The 21100-nt window shown below is 39.7% G+C and overlaps 1 protein-coding gene across 5 annotated transcripts in view; it reads right to left on the bottom strand.

Annotated features, from left to right (window-relative positions):
• Window positions 1-4693: 4693 nt before the first annotated feature.
• The window catches only part of LOC142194850 (plasma membrane calcium-transporting ATPase 4-like), a 174757-nt gene continuing 158350 nt past the window's right edge, over window positions 4694-21100 (bottom strand). For 2 of the 5 annotated variants that reach the window (XM_075264241.1, XM_075264242.1), the window contains 2 exons: window positions 13950-14127; window positions 9329-9469 (listed from right to left, as the gene is read on the bottom strand). In XM_075264241.1, coding sequence (XP_075120342.1) covers window positions 9465-9469; window positions 13950-14127 — 183 coding nt within the window. In that variant the 3' untranslated portion in view covers window positions 9329-9464. Of the gene's footprint in view, window positions 9470-13949; window positions 14128-21100 lie in introns of all 5 variants that reach the window. The other 3 variants (XM_075264239.1, XM_075264240.1, XM_075264243.1) reach the window with 2 other exon arrangements.

Below are 21100 nucleotides of genomic sequence, written 5' to 3'. Positions count from 1 at the left end.
AAATGTAGATTGTGAGCCCCACATAGAGCTCACAATGTACATTTTTCCCTATCAGTATGTCTTTTGGAATATGGGATGGAAATCCATGCAAACACGGGGAGAACATACAAACTCCTTGCAGATGGTTTTATGCCCTTGGCGGGATTTGAACACCAGGACTCCAGCGCTGCAAGGCTGCAGTGCTAACCACTGAGCCACCATGTGGCCCCAAACAATCAAGATTTCTGGCTCTCACAGACCTGTAACTTCTTCTTTAAGAGTCTCCTCTTTCCTCCACTCATTACCTGTAGTAATGGAACCTGTTTAAACTTATCAGTATAAAAAGACACCTGTGCACACCCTCAAACAGTCAGACTCCAAACTCCACTATGGTGAAGACCAAAGAGCTGTCAGAGGACACCAGAAACAAAATTGTAGCCCTGCACCAGGCTGGGAAGACTGAATCTGCAATAGGCAACCAGCTTGGATTGAAGAAATCAACTGTGGGAGCAATAATTAGAAAATGAAAGACATACAAGACCACTGATAATCTCCCTCAATCTGGGGCTCCACGCAAAATCTCACCCCGTGGGGTCAAAATGATCACAAGAACGGTGAGCAAAAATCCCAGAACCACGCGGGGGGACCTAGTGAATGAACTGCAGAGAGCTGGGACCAATGTAACAAAGCCTAATATCAGTAACACACTATGCCGCCAGGGACTCAGATCCTGCAGTGCCAGACGTGTTCCACTGCTTAAGCCAGTACATGTCCGGGCCCGTCTGAAGTTTGCTAGAGAGCATTTGGATGATCCAGAAGAGTATTGGGAGAATGTCCTATGGTCTGATGAAACCAAACTGGAACTGTTTGGTAGAAACACAACTTTTCGTGTTTGGAGGAAAAAGAATACTGAGTTGCATCCATCAAACACCATACCTACTGTAAAGCATGGGGGTGGAAACATCATGCTTTGGGGCTGTTTCTCTGCAAAGGGGCCAGGACGACTGATCCGGGTACATGAAAGAATGAATGGGGCCATGTATCGTGAGATTTTGAGTGCAAACCTCCTTCCATCAGCAAGGGCATTGAAGATGAAACGTGGCTGGGTCTTTCAACATGACAATGATCCAAAGCACACCGCCAGGGCAACGAAGGAGTGGCTTTGTAAGAAGCATTTCAAGGTCCTGGAGTGGCCTAGCCAGTCTCCAGATCTCAACCCTATAGAAAACCTTTGGAGGGAGTTAAAAGTCCATGTTGCCAAGCGACAGCCCCAAAACATCACTGCTCTAGAGGAGATCTGGATGGAGGAATGGGCCAACATACCAACAACAGTGTGTGCCAACCTTGTGAAGACTTACTGAAAACATTTGACCTCTGTCATTGCCAACAAAGGATATATAACAAAGTATTGAGATGCAATTTTGTTACTGACCAAATACTTATTTTCCACCATAATTTGCAAATAAATTCTTACAAAATCAGACAATGTGATTTTCTGGATTTGTTTTCTCATTTTGTCTCTCATAGTTGAGGTCTACCTATGATGTAAATTACAGACGCCACTCATCTTTTTAAGTGGTGGAACTTGCACTATTGGTGACTGACTAAATACTTTTTTGCCCCACTGTATGTCCCAGTCCAGGGACCTGTCGAGATGCTTAATACAGAGGGGTTTTCCCAGGCCCATCATACGCAAGGTGTTTCATAGGGTGGAGAATACTGATAGGAGCTCTTCGTTGGCACCACGAAAAAGGGCACAGGACTCTCAACAGATCAGGGTAATAGGTACTTATGACAAACAAGAGCAGAAAGTACGCAAGATCTTGGAGAGGCATTGGTGGATTTTACAGGCTGATCATGATGGGGACTAGACCTTTGATAACCTACAGAAGGGGTAAAAACTTAAAAGACCAATTGGTTCATAGCTATCGACCACAGGATTCAGTGACATCTATCTGGCTTTCTTCATATAAATCAGGGGGAACTTTTAGATGTGGATTGTGTACAGCTTGTGGTTTTATTGACTTGAATAAAGTTTTTACTAGTGTCTCCATAGGAATCTCATATAAATGCAAAAATTTTGTCAACTGCTCTACTATGGGTGTGAACTATCTCCTGAGGTTCCCTTGTCCCTGCAATTATGTGGGGAAGACAATAAGGCAGCTCAGGAAAAGAATCAGAGATCACATCACATGAAGCTCATTAGCATATTAATAAAAACTGACTTTAGAAACCACTGAGGCAATTTACATACTAAAGGTAGGTGTGAAGTAGCATTTCTAAAGCCTATGCAAGCCTGTGTTTAGATAAAAATGACTTTTCCCAGTGATAGAGCCCCTTTAAATGAGTGTGACACTCCCATAGCGCGGAATTTTGTAAAGTACCATGCTGGCCAAACTATAGGACTAAAATTTCAGGCAATCAAATGCATGAGGCCCCCCTTGAAAGGGGGTAATTGGATTCTCAAAAAGGAGGTACAGTGGATCTATCATTTGAACACACTGTACCCACTAGGATTGAATGAACAATTTGATGTCAGTTGTTATATAGGGAATCAAATTATTGTTGATGTGCTATGAAAGTATGTTGCCCTTGTCTGTTACCCTATCATGGAAAGTTGTTATATTGCTTTGCTGTGATTTGTTGTGGGTTTCTTCCCTCTGTGTCTTAGGGTGCAAGTTTATTTATCCTTGGGTCTTCAGGGCTATCCAGCTGTCCTGGTTTCTTATAGTCATTTTCATTAGCTTTATGTCTGAGGGTTGCAGTTGTATATATACCACTTAGAATGGAGAAGTGTGGATAGTTTTAGTGGGGTCAATGGAATGATATATGATGTGTGGTATGGCAAAACCTGTTTTGTTGAAGGTTGGTGTGGTTCACCACCTATCCTTATTTGTATTTTTGACATTCTCCTATTATTGATATAGGACCGTTCCTCCGGTTTTTGCACACCATACAATACACATGGATAGTATGTTAGTACCTTTCTATATGAGAATCTTTTTTTTTGACATGCATGTAGGAGTGAGGGGTGTGTATTTGCGCTGTTCCAGAGGTTTACCCTTACCCTCCACTGTTCCAGATGGTTACCTTCACCTTCCGGAGATTCCAGTCATTTTTGAATGTGGAGGTTTATTTACATCCGGGAGTGAGGGTTCTGTTTATCCATTGTCCCAGATGGTTACACTTCCCTTCCGCTGTTCCAGATGGCCGCAAAATAACGCGGCATATATGAGACTAACTCCCACTGAAATCAATGGGAGCGTATACGGTGCTCAAAATCTCACACGGCGTATATGTGTCAGGTCATGCGGCACGTTACTCCGTGTGAATGCACCCTAACACAGTGATGACAGTTGTATGTTTGGAGGAAAGAATAGACTCTAACTTACCTCATTTGTACCATCTCATAGCAATGTATTTTCCATTTGTTTACTCACAGAACTTACACTTGCATAACATTCATACCTCATTCCTGCATACTTGAACATCTGGCCTGAGAATCTCCTCTTTATATTATATTTACAGTGTAATTAAGATTCTGGAATTTTATACTTAAAGTGAGTCTGTTAGTAGTAAATTGGTTATAAATACCTTGTAGAAGCGATTCTACAGTTCCTAAATATGCTTTTGTTAATCAGCTTTGGAGCCCCATTTTCATGTAAATGTGATTATGCATATGCAAATAACGGATGTATGTTCAACCAGGAATCTAGAGCCAAGACCAAAGCCCAGGCAAACCAATACACGCACCCCAGAACAATTTTTTCCTCATTTATATAGGAATAAAATGAGTATTTACATGGAAATAGAGCTCCAAAGTTGTAGAACAGAGGCAGATACTGTAGAATCCTGTCTATAAGGTATTGTAAATAGGTTTATAATCAATTCACTGCTGAGACTTAGGGTTAGTTCACACGTAAATAACGTGTGGCTTAGTTTGGCACCGGAAAAAAAAGCTTCCTAATTAGCCTTGCCAAGCTTTTTTTGGAGCTTTTTTTTTTTGTAAAAACAGATTTTAAAAAAAGCCAGGCTGTTTTCCCCTCCTGTAAAGTGAATGGCCTGAAAAAAACCACGTTGCGTTTTTTTCCGCGCAATTTTTTGCAAAAAAAGGCATCGCTTATTATTGCAAAAAAAAAAACGCACGATAAAAACTGTGCGGTTTTCGCCTCCTATTCACTTCTATTGCTTTCTTCAGGCGGTAAACGCCTGAAGAAAGGTCATGTCGCTTTTTCTCTGCTATCTGCTAGCAGAAAAAAAAAAAAAGCTAGCAGTCTACATACCCATAGATTGTAAGCCCTCGCGGGCAGGGCCCTCTACCCCACTGTGCCAGTCGGTCACTGTTAGTATGATATGTACCTGTATATTGTATGAAACCCACAAATGTAAAGCACCATGGAATTAATGGTCCTATATAAATAAAAAATAATAATAATTGTATGGAGGATTATGACGTGGATTCCCATATCAAAATCCTCCGTCATGTCCCCGTGTGAACTAGCCCTTAGTTTAAGTGACAACGTTTTTATTTGTCCCTGTAGTAATAGCTGTTAACCCTTGTAACCTCCCTATATGGAGGTGATCCAACAGTAACATGAGAAGGCTGTATTTTAGAAAGGGGAACAGAGTGTTACATTACCTAACGTAGATATACCACAGAATCCAGCAGGTTGTGCTGGTATCTGATACAAATGGACTTAAAAAAAACTAAAAATGTATCATCATTTCTTTAATATCATGCACACACAAAACTCAGAGTCAGTCAGTTGCTTTATACAAAAATAACAGTGATTATTTAACCAAATTACTTAATGGTAAAAAAAAAAGAAAGTAAAACAAGTAAGGAAACCCAAGTTTAATAAGGCATGCTCTTTCCGGGCGACAGATAAATGTTTACAAGATTTGTGAAAGACTTGTAGGACATATGTCTATTTTAAAGACAATGGAGAATATAGAGGAATAGAGTGTATATGTGGCCACATTGTGTATTTCTTCTTTCTAGGTCTCTGTAAGCTGCATTTACTATTTTCTGAAATCATCATGTATCATCATGTCAATACCACTGTATCAGATTTTACCTATTATAATGAAATATTGCAAATATTGTAATACCATGACATGGTTATCACTGTCTGATAATTAAAGTAACTTCGTAGATCTTATACCAGAAGACAAACCATAAAACTGCATTAGCTACAAAATGGACCAATATGAATAGGGCAGGAACATTGGCTGTCAGCTGCCAAGATTATATATATATATATATATATATATATATATATATATATATATATATATATATATATAAAATCTCTGCAACTGAAAAATGTGGTAAACATTCATATTATATAGATTACTTTTAGCATGTACTTAGTAAAACCTAATAACTGAGTATGTATACAACTGCTGCCATACAATGGGTAAATTGCTGCATTAACATGGCATTTATGCAGGAATACATACATACATTATACAGGGGAGTACATTTTGGCTATTGTGATAGTTGGTGTGTCCTGAGAATATTAAATAAATACCATTAATTTCATTCTGTTGTGAAAGGGCCACAGATTTCGCAGCTCAATGGACCTGTGAACTTCAGACTAATAAACATACATCACTGTATACCGTCACAGCATTATTCAATATAGCAGCTACTGAAGATGGTACATTGTGCTCTGTCATCCAAAATCTAACTGAATGTTACTATTCTTTGGTTTGCCAAAGCAGAACTGAGGCTGTAGAATTAGCCGCCATTCAAAAACCTCTTTCAATGTGAAAAAATGCCTTGCTTTGTCTGTTACAAGTTATGATTTAATTTGACAGCAATGGGAATCCATTCAGAGGTATTTGGAATGTTGAAAACGTGGGATTTTGATGGAAAATCTGTACCCAATACGCATCTGCTGCATTTAACACTATGTGTGTGTGTGCAATCTCCATATGCATTACACCTTCTTTTTCGTTGTCCAACACAGCACTTAGTTTGTAAGACTACCTTTCATATGGCTAAGCATTTCACAGCCGAGACATCTACTGTACGCTCTGTAACAGCATTTGTCAAATTGTCCCTGGCAATTTGGATTAATGACTTTATATAAAAGTAACAGAAAAAAGGTCTCCCAAAACGTTATTCCTTACAGTCTTCCCAACAAATAAAAAAAAAATGAAATTAAATTTCAGGATCTCTGTTGTGTACGCAACATCAAAATAAAATAGAAAAACCTATTTTACATAAAAAAAGTCAGCACATAAAAAGCGTACACTGCAGAATGACCTGCCATATATGAACATAATTTATATATTTATTTATATATCTATATATATGCATGTATAAAAACACATTTCTGTATGACAGCTCTATGCCTACAAAGCACTGAGCTGCCAGTGGTATGAGAAATCAAAAATACAATATTGGCTTTTGTACCACTTGCACTTCCTGCTGGGCATGAGACTAGCATTGCACTTTCAGTGATTGGACTTGGATCCTCATCTATCGTGCACACAGCCCTAAAGCTTTCCTGGTTCTCCAAATGATCAAACAAAAGTTTCTGCATAACTATATATATTTTATCTTTTATCTCCAGAAACCATAAAAACTGCAAATTGAAAAAAAAAAGGCAATTAATGTTACAATATCTTGAATTACTTTACAACTAAGCCAAGCAGCTTCAAGATGGCTTGCAAAGCTTTATGATTACTTCTATTACTTCCCCAGTAGCTAGTCAATAGTGTAACTGCAATATACATAGTAGAAATGATAGGAGTATATGGGGTTATCAGTACTATGGTAGCTTCCATTGTGCACATTCCAAATACAGTACTTGCTGGCAATACATTGAAAAACATTAGATCTTTGCTTGTGTACTACAACTCTATGTAACCCCTTTAGCTGCCAGTGTGCACAATCTTTGCAGAGTAAGAAAAACCTTATTATGCAATATATTACAAATCTTTTTTATGAGCAGAACGCATGAAAGGTTTAACACTAAGACTTCCAATAATAGTGCTTACAGCTCGGGTTATAGATTTTATACTTGTACTTAATGGACAACTGACAAAACTCATTTGATATATTATGCGTAGCGCCTGTGAGAGAAAACCTGCCCACTGGAATGACTGGTTAGCATCAGACAAATATTAATTCGATTCCCACATCTGACTAATGCATGTACCAAGAGCTAAAATTCTCCCATAAAAACCCCATTCCTAAACAGGTAAGTGGGACTAGAAATTTGTCCCACTTGAGAAAGAAGTGTCATTGGCCGGAGAGGGAGGCAGGGGAAGATCTTAAAAACATTTCCCTTTATAAGGAACACTTAAAAACTATGAGTTGTGCAGGAACTATAAGAAGGCACAAGAAAGGGAAAAGAAATTCACTCACATCAATACAGGGAAGGATTCTTCCCCTACATTGCTAGTTGTAAACCCCTTCTGGCAGTGAAAAGAGTGATGTAGGTGGACACAAATTAGCAAATGGATAGTATGCTCTTCTGAGTTAGTCTAGTCTATCTTTCAGAACTTGTGAGTGGGGAAATGTAACCAGTCACATGCATAGCTAAAAGGCAGTAGCAACTCCTACCAATGCATACTATCCATGCTCATGTAATGTATGAACATTGTGGCCAACTGTATCAATTCTAATAAAGAGCGGTGCCAGTCTCATGAATTGCCCTGCTGTACTCAGCTGTTAATATGATAGAACACAGCCCACCTATCCCTCTTTGCATACTGTGCCCTATCATGGCTTCCTTTGTAAGGCAGCAGAACAAGGCCAGCAGCAGTGCAAAATTCCACAAATTCATTAGCCCTCATTCAGGAACAGTGATTGTAAACGTACCAATGTTAGTGTGTTTCTGTATGTATGTGTAATCACTTATACGTCTATATATCTTTATTACACACACATGCTTTTTCTATGGCAGTGTAGCCTCCTTCAACATATCCTGGAACCCTCCACCTAGAGTTTGATGACCTCCAGGTTTAAGGATCAGAACTTCAGGGGGTACAAACATCAGCTAAACTGGCAGAATGGCACAGTTTTTACTCCTTGGTACTGGGAGATATCCGGCAGTTTGCATTCTGCAAAAGTTCACAGCTTCGCAGACAGTCTGGGGGTAGAAAAGCTGTGGGGGTAATGCAGTCCTACAGGTGGAAGACAGGTGCATTGGGTGCTGTGCCTCGAAGTAATAGAGATGGCACACTTTGGAAATAGAATCCTAAGACCAGCTCCCTTTTTCAGTGGCACCTTTGGGTACAGACAATAAAAGGTAGGAGAAGAACAAGCAGGGTATATAGGATACAAGGGAGCAACAGGACAGGGAACATGTCAATAAACATGCAAACACACAAGACAAGGGAAACAGAGGGAGTTAAAAGCATAAACTCACATGCGCTATGTTTATGACCACATTAGCCTGTGTAAGTAGATGTGAAGTTGACTACATGACCAAACTCTTGTAGAAAAAAAACCCATTAGATGAATTCTACATATCTTTCCATTGTGTGAATATGTTTAGTATGTGTTTAAGACATCACATGTATTAAAGAAATACATTTCTTCATGGCTCTATAATAAGGTGTAGTGTTGAAGACAGATTTAAATGATTACACAATGACCACAAATAAATGCCGCACATAGGAAGAATAGGCCAAGTGTACAATTAGAATTGCTAAGACCATGGTAGTGAGAAGGTGACTAGAGATTAAGAAATTATTTTGTAGTTAATTGATTAAAGGAATATTGGCATGGCTGAGGTGTAAGAAGCCAATATATGACTGTCTATGGTTTTATGGTTATGTGCTTGGTAGATGTCTGGACACATACTGAACAGTCTCAGAGAAAAAGTGGACTTGTTGCACCAATTCAGAGTCCATGTTCAATTTTCCAGTGTTCTTAACAAAATGACTGAACCTAGTTAATTGCTACGGGCAATAAGGACACTTTTTCTATGATAGTTTCGATACATCACATTCAGTGTGGCGATAGAGTTATGAAGATCTCATTGATGTGATGTTGACAATGCATATTTGGCGGATTAGTATGGTTTAGTGTTTAGCAAATGGTCTGTGTGTATGAATGAGATGAAGATGGTTCGCTGTGGTTTGTTGGATAAAGGATAGTGAAAGGACAGGACAGCAAGGGAAGGAGCTGTGACCTAATCCAGAGTCCCAGCTGAATTGGGTTATAATATTGGTGTTAAATTGAGGTTTCCATGCTGTGTACTGGGCTTTCAGACGGTGATACTGTGATGTCCAATGGGCGTAGGTCAGCAGAGGAGTTGTTATTGTGATTGTGCGTCTGCACAGTATGTCCTTTGAGAAGACCCCGTGATTCCTCGCCCTCGCTGTCGCTGTCTGTTAGCTGGGGATCAGGCCTCGACTCCTGTGGTGTGAACTCCGGGTGGTTCATGAAGTTATGGATGGCACTGCGGGATTGTGGCTTTTCAAGTCCCTCATACAGGGAGCTGCGGAACGCATTAACCACCTTAATCTGTTCCATGAAATAAAAAGGCAATAAATAAATATTTTAAAAAGAAACAAAGAAAAAAAAAAGACATAAGATTAAATAAGAGAAAGAACTGACTATGAAATGGATATAGAATGAGAGATATAAACTGTAAAGAAGAATTGAGCAATAAAACCTGTGATGTAAAAGAGTAATGTGTAAACAAAATATGCTTGTGTGCAGAAAGTGAGTCTAGATCCTTCTACACACATATACTAATACACATACATACACACTCCTTCTAAATATACCATTAAGACTTTCAATAAAATATCAACTAGACATACATTACAAGGACAAACATATCTGCATCCAAATATAGGTATGGACCATCTAATTACAAAACTGCACATGCATATGGATTTTATTTAAATTTTCTGATGCCACAGACTTTTTTTTTTTTTTTGAAAGATGGATTTTCACTACCGGTATATTTTTTAATGTGGTGGCAAGACAGAATTGGTAACGTTTAATTTTTAAGTTCTCGTGTACCAGACAATTGGAAAAAGAGGTAGAAAAACATAAAATTTAACATAATTAGTATAAACATAAAACTTTTCAACAAATTTAGATTTTTTTGGTATCATTTGTGCCAAATTTTATAATATACTTTAACAACAAATTTTGTCCACTTTCTGTGAAAGTTTGTGCTAAGTCGCTCAAAATCATGAAAACTTACTTATGAGGATTTCAGCAAAAAGTTAAGTCGCCTCTGGTGCAGTTTTATATCAATGAGGAATAAAAGTGAGCACTGGTGGCGTTTTGCACACGGTATGCTTCATGAGCTCGTAGACATATTCTAGGCACTTATGTGACCGAACAGTATGTAGCTGCACTGTAATTTGGTCCTGCATTTGAAAAGGGCAACTCTAGGAAGCCAGAAATTTGATGTACTGGCTTAATTGACATATGACCGCCTTACACAGCACAATGCTGAAAGTCACCAAACTCTTCAGGAGGAGAAATTCTACTGCTAAATTTACCTATTTACCTACCAAAGGAAGAGTCCACAATATTTATTACAAGGGATGTCCTCATACATTTGGCCATGTACCAAATATGACACATTTGGAACGCATTATTTTAATAATATTGGATTGGATACAAGTCAGTGACTGCACTATTTAAAAATAAGGCTCCGTTCACATCACGTTTAATTAAGGGCCACATTTGGTCTATATACCAGAGGAATCTTCCAGCGTATATGCCAAACATTTGCCACTATATATATCAAGGTACAAAGGTATAAGTCATCCCCAATTACCCAAAATAGTATATATGGCGTAGCATATGAAAAACACTCTTAGAATGAGTCTGATACCAAGAATTTGATGTGAACAGAGCTTAAGACTTTTTCAAGAACATTGGACAGTAGTCATTGGAACAAAATAGAAAGAAAATGTGACAAAAAACACAAGACCAAATAAAAAATAAATTATGACAGTTTCACCTGTAATGGCTTAGAACTAATAAAACCAAGACATACTATTCGGTATCTTTGGTGAAAAAAAAAAATCTTATAATTTAGTAGTTTATAGTAACGCATATATAAAGTTGCAGCCCCACTCAAAATTAAAGACAAAATTGCATACAAAGTCATGTTTGGATCCAGAAAGCTTAGTGGAGTTCTAAAGACTTTACAACCCTTAATTTAAAACTCTCATTATTTTGCTTTACGTGAACTGGTTAAGAGGGTCTGCATCTTTAATAGCCATTCAATACACTGATCTAAACCCTTCACTGTACAACAGCACCATCCAAGGTAGGAGTTCGCATGCTCACTCATGCATACTGTGCAGGCACCAGGACCCCCATGCAGACAAACAGCTGAAAATTAAAGCAGCATAGAAAGAGGGAATAAGAGCAAGTTACAGCCTCTCTTAAGCACAAGTCCAGGACCCCTGTGAATATGGATGTTAAATAAACACTGAAATAGGCATTAGAATAATAGGTAAGAAATGAAATTCTGTACTATGCAGATGCAAGAGCTATTTCCATATAATTGTATCCCTGAACTACGTGGACAATATAATGTAATGTGTTTAGTCAAATTAATGTTTGCGTTTACAACAGAATAGTATAGATGTCATAGAAGAAATAAAAATAGAATTTGTTTGTAACATTTTGTGTGCTGTAAGGCTTTATTCACACCATGTTTCGCATGCATTAGATGCATTTTTAAATTACAGGAAATCAAGGAAACTAGGTTCCCAGAACAACAATAATAGAGGCATTAGCATTTACTGTATGGCAACATTCACAGGATAAACATATAAATGCCCCATAAGGGTAAGTCTCCCCATTCACTTGTTTTGGAGTATCAAAACAGTCAAGTGGGCAACCTCAGTTATTTTCAGAACTCCTGTACAAGTGAACTGAGAAAATTGCACATAAATGGCTGGTCATTTAACTGCCATGATGGGAATACCCTTTATGGCTAATGCCCAACGCAGTGCAATATAGTGCTTTCTGCTTCTGTTAATGGATGTGTGATCAATCCATTAAATAATAGAACATGTAATTTCTGAGGCTGTTTTCACAGATGTCTCAATAGGCTGAAGTCTATGGGGAATCCATGAAAACAGATTACCATCGGATGTGCACTTGGTAGTGAAAAACAGTTTTCACAACTGAGTACACTTCCTTGTCATGAAACAAGCACTTTGAATCACTTTGTTATTCCCCATGACTTTGATTCTTGCCAGCATGCTAGATTACCATCTGTACCATGTTGCTGCATTGGCCACTTAGATATTATTATAGAGTTTCATGAGTAGGGCTCGGCAATTAATTGTAACAATAACTGAAACCAAACATCAATCAGGATAATTGACGTGATTTTTTCACGTCAGTTATTTCAGTTTATTTGTTACAATATTTGCAGAGTTTCATCTGCAGTTTCATTCGGACACAATACGTCTGAACCAAATACACCACTAGAAAGCCGACAGTGCGCTGAATTCATTGCACTATTGGCTTAACTGTTCTATGCCCCCGTGAAGAGCTATCGGTGCTGGTACAGTAGCTCTTAACTGTCAGAAAGTTGTTTCTGAAAGTCAGTCAGTAACGCCCTTCCTCACAGTGGCGTCTATTCCGCTGTACTGTGAGAGGGGGCGTTGCTTACCACCCAGCGATGACACTGAGCGGTGAGGAATGCCCCCCAGTACTAGTCTATGGACGAGTACTATCATGACCCTCCAATCCAACAGCAATAACTGTGCTTTGAACCCACAGCATGTCAATCTGTTCTGTAGTGTGCAGGTGTAATTTGTTTTAAAAATCATTTACATGGCTACTGTACATCGCATAAGGTCAGCTGCCAGGGTGTCTGTTGCAGCTAACTTGCTGTGAATTCAAGCTGTGTCCTTAGCCATTCCTGCAATTTTTTTTTATTTACTTCTACTGTTTGTTATTAGTTGTCTCCTGTATTCTTTCAAATTAGCTATTGAGTTTGACCAATTCTAGTGCTATATTGAGCGTAATTCTTACCTATACTGTCTTGCAATCTTTATCACTGTAAAGTTGCTAAAGTTAACTTTCCATTTTTGACATCCATATAACATTGCAATATCTTCCTTTACATAAAAACAGTTCAGCCACGCCTCCTCTTCCAGCATGATGCTTCTACTACTGCTACTGCGCATGCGCCATTTTTTATCAATGTCAGTTCGCGAGTTAGATGGGACCCGAGGACATCGCTGGAAGAGCCGGCGTGGCTGAAGATGACGTCGGACCCTGAATTCCCGCCTCCCGTACACGTTTGGTAAGTTGAACATATTCTGTTATAGGGTTTTATTTTAAAACGGGGGGGGGGGGGGGGGGGGGGGGGGGGATGTACTTTGATGTAACTTTACCGGTGCCTGAATAGCCATTTTAAAGGCTATTCACGCATATGTGGGGCTCTATCAGCATAATTTTGCCGATAGAGCCCCTTTAAAAATGGATGTATCCTAAAAACAAAACAGCATGTATGCCTCAACTGCATAGCTCAGACATGGTGTGAACAGAGCTTTAACACTTGCCAAGCTTGAAGTTCTAATTTACAAACATGTTTTTTAGTGGACTTGGCCTTTAAATAAATATGTTAGCCCATATGTTATAGCTATCATTCAATGGTGAAAGTATTTAGTAGGCTGTAGTGTTGTCTGTCGATGCCAGCAAACATCAGCTATGACAATACTTCCCAGAAAATAGGTATAGCTGAGGAAACTGTCCCTCCCTTTATACTATAGTTCATCTGTTTGAACAAAAAGTAGTCTGTCACCTGCAGGAAAAATGCATCACAATACAAAAAGTTAAAAATAAATAGGAAAAAAAGGCAAGCAGTGAGAGAGAGCAATCCCCATCACATCCTTCCCTGGGTTAGATGACTTGGTTGTCTAGATAGTGATAGTATTAAGAAACAGACAGAGTAGTGATCAGCAGCCCAAGTGCACAGCATGCATTGTAATAGTGTTGAACTCACTGCCCACAGAAGCAGCAGCAGCAGAGGTGGCTGGGGGAGAGGTAGCAGAGGACAGAGCTACATGTGTTGGGCTAGAGACATGTTTAGCATCGAGGTGCTGGCTAATGGTGGAAGGCTGGCGCCTCAGAGCCCCTTGTAAAGAGGTACCGCCCGTCTGGAATGTATAAACTACGTCCATCTGTAAGGAATCAGAGGGAGACACACCAAAGTCAGAGGAGGAAACAGAGGCAAGAGAGAGTAAGAAAAGAGAGAACTAAGGAAGACTGAAACAATACAAAATTCTGTACAAAACAGAAAGAAGGTAAGTATTACTAAAAAAATAGAGTAATAAAGAGTGGTTAAATAGAACAATAAGGTAATACAGTAAAATATACAAAGACAAATATTGATACACATATTCATACACAACAGATTATTTCAAAGGCCTTTATAAATAAGGAAACACACTTTTACTCCCCTTACAACAACATACAAACTGACACCTTCTCAAGGAGAACTTGAGTTAAAGAACATCTGTAACTAAGCATAAGACACTAAATGCCATTCATCACTTAAGGCTGCCTGCGATCCTGATTAATTTGGTGTTTTTATGTTTAAAATCTGCCCACCTGTTCGAAAAATATGGCCCCTGGAAGTAAACTAGCTCTTATTACCCATGTGGGCGGGATCCTTTTGTTTTCCTCAAAGAAAATGAAAGGGGTCTACAATCCACTTGGGGAATAACACTGCGCGGATTTAACAGAATTGGTATAAATATATTTTGTGCAACTGTAAATGTAAAATTTTTTCCCACTGTTTGTATAACATTTATATATATTTGTGTATACATTATAAGAAGAAGATATAAATCTCTATTTGATACAGGCTTCCTTGCCTTACCAACCCAGCTACTCACCAGTGTAGAAACTGTTACTCATGAATGGTGGTAGGCGGAGAAAGCCTGTATAGAATATGGCTAACTGGTTAAATGGGCTACCGCCATGAAGCCTGTACTAGAGGCATAGGCTTTCTGCAATATATTACAATATTCAGTATACAATGTATTAGAAATGCAGTGTATTGAATCAGTGATCAGACACCCTGCGGTTAAAGACCTCAAGAGGGTTTAAAAAATATAAAAAATAAAGAAAAAAAATAAATAAATCCAAAATTAAAATCACCCTTCTTTTCCCTAGAACACATTAAAATAATAATACATTGTATCTGTGTCTGAACATGCTCAGTCTACAAACTTATAAAAATATTTTGTACGATAAGTTTTTGCTGTTTCTCCTATCATAAAAATTTGAATAGACATACCCCAAAATGTACATGGGACTATGAAAAAGTTACCGATGTCAAAATATGGATTTTTTAAAAAATATTTTTTATATAAATATAAATTATATAAGAATTCTTTATATATTTATTAGTGTTATATGAGCCAGGGGCAAGGACTAAGGCTAGGTTCACACCTAGATTAATTTCTGTCTGGGGGATTCTGTTACCCATTACGCTTTTAAAAATACGGAGTGAAAAGTACTGCAAGCAGCACTTTTCTCTCCCCAGTTTCTAACTTTTTCGGGGAAGAGACAAGGCGGACCCCATTATAGTTAATGGGGTCTGCAGGTTTCTAAAGGTAACCGCTTTTTTAAGTTGATTAGGTTTCATTTGGGGAGTGTCCAAGTGGACCTCCCAAAACAGAAACCTGAACGCAGGTGTGAACTTTGCGTCTTCTTCCAGCTGGGGTGACACTCTGTTCTTGCGCGCATACACAGTATGCTTCTGTAGCTCTCTGTAGAACTACAGGAGCGTACTGCGTACTGAGCGGAGTGTGACCCCAGCCGGAAGAAGACGTGGTTGCTGTTGAAGATGGAGGTGTCGCTGGAGAGAGGTCTCTGGCAGCAGTGAGACGCCCCCATCGCCGTTTGAGAGCTGGGGCCTGCCCCCATTGCTGCGAGAGAACTGCGGAGACCATGTCTAAAAGGTAAGAGACGAATAGCCTTTCTAAAGACTATTCCGACGTCTAACGCACATAAAAAACATGATTTTGTGGTAGAATCCATTTAAGGCTATTCCTACATGTTAGTGCAGACCTGGGCAATGTGCGGCCCGCGGGCCACATCCGGCCCTCTGACTGCTTCTATGCGGCCCGCATAGCTACTGTAAGATTCTTCAAGGACCTGTGATGATGTCACCAGGCTGCTGGCAATGGGGGATGCTGAATGATAGAGAGAGGACCTGTGATGATGTCATCACAGCCTATCACCAGGATAGGCTATGACTCGTTAGTGGGCGGAGCCACATGGGACTGTGTGCTCTCTGTAAGCTGCCGGCAATGGAGGCTGCTGTACAGAGAAGAGACAGCGTGTGTGAGCATGAAGAGAGAAGAGACAGCATGTGAGAGCATGAAGAGAGAAGAGACAGAATGTGTGAGCAAGAGGGGGGAACTAGGGGCAGATGTAGGGGGGCAGTTAAACTGAATACACATGGGGGGACATTAAACTAGGGGGCAGATGGAGGGTGACATTAAACTGGGGCAGCTGTAGAAGGATATTAAACCATGGGGGGTAGCTGGAGAGGGACATGTCTGCCTCTAGTTGCCCCCAGTTTAATGTCCCCCTCCTGCTGCCCCAGTTTAATGTCCCCTCTAGTTTCTGCTGGTTTATACTGGGGCACCAGGAGAGGGACTTAATACTGTGGGACATTTGGAGGGAAACGTTATAATGTGGGGGTGTAAATGTTAGGGTGATTGTAGGAGGATTTTACTTTGTGGGGCACATGGAAAAATGATTGAGAATGGGCAGAGTCAGCAGAGAAGTGGGTGGAGCTAAATTTACCACGGCGCACATGGCCCTCTAGAACCGTTAAAATTTCTCATGTGGCCCCATGGAAAAATTAATTGCCCACCCCTGTGTTAGTGAGAAAAATTTGCAACTTAATGAAAGAATCCCCTTAAAGCATCTACCAAAATGCTGTTAACCACAGCTCAGGTAACATGGATGTCTCAAACATTTACAGAAAAAAAACATTTAAAAAATTACAATATTTACAATATCAGCATCCAATTTTCATTAGTAAAAAAAAAAAGTCATCTTAAATTTCAAGGAATTTTTTTTGAGGAAGCATATTGGAAAATTGCAAAATGTTTCAATAAATAAAGCTCTATATATTGAAAGTGTAATACTTTCATTTGTGTTATTTTCCATATATATTCTTAAAGATGAAAGTAGCCTTTAAAGAACATCAAGAAAAACTAAAATGGGTCAGAAAGGATTAAGAAAATTACAAGGATCAACAGGAAACATTTTGAATAGACATTTTTTTTAAACAAACAGCAGAAAAAAGAAAAAATGTACACTGTTATTCCATATATAAAATGAGATTACCAACACAACAGCAGATTCAAGAGCCAGGAAATGATCCCCAGTTGATGGACACTAAGCTGCTTAGTGACCTTATCGCTTTTCAGCAGACCTAGTCTGCAAGAATGATGAAGAACAATGCGTGACTTTCATGACTTGAGAAACGATTTTAATTGCTTAGGAATTTATTTATGCATTACGCATTCAAAAGTGTAAAAGTGATTTCTATCCACATGTACATGCTGAATTGGAAAGAATGCAGAATGCACATTACGGTTATATATCCCTTTAAATTATGGCACTCCTATTATAGAAAGGGATAAATCTGAAGGAACACGTGAGTCAAGTGCAAACAAGCGTAGTGCCGAGCTGTACTAAGTACAGATAATCCCTTTAATGTAAATCAATTACACGTGGCCAAAGTTTTTGGTACTCTTTGGTTAACCCCCCCTTCCCCCACAATGGTCACTGAAATAATTTGATAGTTTCAAAAGTAGTGTCAAAAATAAATTTACTAAAAATCAACTAATGAAAATTATTAATGGCTTTCGAATTCAACAGAATTATTTTAAAAAGAAACCCAATGTTCATGGCCAGGACAAAATGATGGTAACTTAACATGTTATGACAACCTTTTGAGGCAATCACTGCAGTTTCTGTAACTCTTAATAAAACATCTGCACCTTTTCACAGGTATTTTGGCCCATTCCTTGTGAGCAAACTGCTCCAGCTCTCTCAGGTTTGAATGGTGCCTTCTCCAGGCTTCATTTCAGCTACTTCTATAGTCATTCAATAGGATTAAAGTGAGGGCTGTTCAGATCAGTATATTTTGAGCCATTATCCTGTTGGAGGACTCATGACCTGCAACAGAAACCAAGCTTTCAGATATGGAGCAGCACCAAGCCCTCTAGGCCTTCCACTTCCAAGCACTTCCTCTGCATGAAGGTCTTTCCCAGGGGCGCCTCGGGTATGGGGAAGGCTGCTCTTCTTCTGGAGTTAGTGTTTTGCAGTGTAGATTGTGCCTGGGTTTGAGAGGTGATGTCAAACGGCTACTCCATCGAGCTCTCCTCCCTTCAAAATGGAAGATATTTTTCCACCAATTTGCACTCTTCTGCTGCATGAGTGACCACTTTTCTATAGCCAGCCATTGTTCCCATCCCCGGTTCAGAGAATTTTTTGGGACTTTTATTCCAAACAGTTCACCATTTCCATGGATGGCTCTCCTTATCCTGAAAGGGCTGTACAGGTTTGGCTGTGTCCGAGGGTTGCAATCTTCAGCTGCATCTTCCAAGAGGCGAGGTCTTCTCTCTTGCCCTATCAGTGCATGGATTTCCTGGGCATGATCCTAGTTCTGCACTCGGGCAAGAACCTTCTTCCAGACTGCAACATCCTGGCCCTCCAATCCAGTGGGTCAAGCCTTCGGAGGAACTCTCCGTGCTCTATTTGGTTCTGCATGCGTGTCCTTGGCATCATGGGTTCAACTTTCAAGGTTGTTCCTTGTAAATTAATTTCAATTTGCATACTCTGCGATGGTGATTCTGGCTCTCGACCACCTGATTCTCTTGCCTCCCCAGGTTAGTCAAGAGCTTCTTTGGCGACTCCCTTTCCCAGGAGTCTCACAATAGAAGTCCTTCTTCACTCCATTGGCAGGTAATCCTACCGACCCCAGTCCTTCTAACTGGCAAGCATTTTTCGGTGCCTTGACCTTTCAGGGCCTGTGGTCCAAAGCTCAGTCGACCTTTTGTTTCAAGGACTGCTGTTCTACCCTTCCTTATTTCATCGGTGTTTAACGCCGTGGATGTTGAAGCTGAGGTCCTGAGGCATAGCAGTTTTTAGGAGCCTATGATCCAGACCGTGCTCAGGTCTGGAAAACCCAGTCTGCAAAGATCTATCATTGCACATGGAAGGCCTTCGTATGGTGGTGTGAGTGTAATGTCTTCCATCCGCTCACCTATTCTCTTCCTAGGATCCTGGCTTTTTTTCAGTCCAGTCTGTCCAAAAGGCTTTCTATTCTTAAGTGGCAGGTTTTCTGCCCTTCCCATTATTTTTCATAAGACCCTGGAATTGTAGCCTCATGTGAAGACTTTGCTGCAGGGAGTGGCACAATGTGCTCCACCTATCGTCCTCCATTGGAACCATGGGACCTTAATCTCAGTTTTGTAGTGCTTCAGGCTTCTTCTTTTGAGCCCTTGTGTGAGATCTCTCTTCACCTTCTGTCCTGGAGCTTTCCTTCCTGGTGGACATTGCTTCCATCGGCAGAGTCTCTGTCCCAACTGCCCTCTCCTGGAAGCCTCCTTTTCCTGTTCTTCACAGGAACGAGGCTATCCTTTGTCCACCACCTTCTCATTGCCTAGGGTGGTTTCTTCCTTACACTTTCATCTTCCTGCCCAGACCCCAAGTAACCACGTCCCACGTGAGCACTCTCTTCACTGCCTGGATGTGTCTACAAAACAATTCTTCCAAGAAGAGGACCAGCAATCTCCATTATATGAAAAAATCACTTCTACTTTATTTACAAAAATGCTTCTTAAAAGTATACATGAATGCACATTTTCAGATTCCAAAAAAATATGCTATGAACAAACAATTAACTCACATGGTGTGGAGGAGCGTTCAGACTGACACGTTTCGGTGTCAAGTGTACCTAAGTCGTAGGCAAACTGTTTCTATCTGTTTATCACTTTCTCCTTCCATTGTGCAGATGCCTTTTTGGTTCTCACTGGGGGCCTTCACTAAGGCTCGTCTGCTGCCATTTCCTGATGGCTTTGGTTTGCTATCAGGGAGGCCTATTGGTTCCAGAGGCAATTCAGCAAGAAATTCCCCCTAAATTAGGAGGGCGATAGGAAAATAAACTGCCAACCTATGCCAATTGGCAATGACGCAATTGGTATTTTGCCATCCAACTAGGAGTATTCACATCTCCTTTACTATAGGAACTCGTCTGTCAAAATAGTAAATGCGCTGCAAATACATAAATAGTAAAGGCTAAATATACTGTGTGTATTGTATATTGCTGTCAGTATCACATTAATTGCAAACTGATCCGATGAGAACAGAACCAGAGGAGAAAGTCAGTAGATTACATACCCACTGAATAAAGAAGTACATTAGTGTTTTTTTTTTTTTTTTCTGTAAACCAATAGGTAGATCACACGTGATAAAATGAATTGTTATGAAAGAGTTGTTCAGGCAAAAATGGACAATCCATTGAATTTTTAAATCAGCCAGGGGAAGTGAAAAAAACAAACAAAATCATACTCCCCTTTCTACAGTGCTTTGGTGCCTCCCGGCACAGTCCATTCTTCTCGGTACTGAGCCAATGTGTGGCGGAATTCCCATGTGACTGCTGAGGCCAATCACCAGCCTCAGTGAAGGGCATGCGATATCACTACCTTTGATACCAATAACAGAAATGTCACAATTATCTGCTTTAGCACTTCCTGGTGTTTAAAATGTATAGGCCCATGCACATTATTCTAATGAGGCTCTATTAATACAATACCGTTTTTACTGTGTTCTCAGAACAGCTTGAGAAAAATTACATGTACAGGCGTATACATTTTTAATACCAGGATGTGCTATTACAAGCAGATAATTATTTATTGCAATATTTCTGCAAGGACAATTAGTTAGTAACAGTACTTTGCAAAGTTGTTCTAGAATGTGTCATGAAAAACACACGTGTTCATATAACCTATTAGGGAATATGAACATCACACAGGAGTATCCCCCTCTCCGAGAAACAACAAACAGCCATTCTATGAAAAACAGCTTGTAATTTGGCAGAAAAGGGCCATGCATGTATTA

This window comes from Leptodactylus fuscus, chromosome 2 (genome assembly GCF_031893055.1).
Source record: "Leptodactylus fuscus isolate aLepFus1 chromosome 2, aLepFus1.hap2, whole genome shotgun sequence".
Lineage (NCBI taxonomy): Eukaryota > Metazoa > Chordata > Amphibia > Anura > Leptodactylidae > Leptodactylus > Leptodactylus fuscus.
Note: the sequence above shows the minus strand (reverse complement) of the source record. Positions and strands in the feature narration are given on the sequence as shown.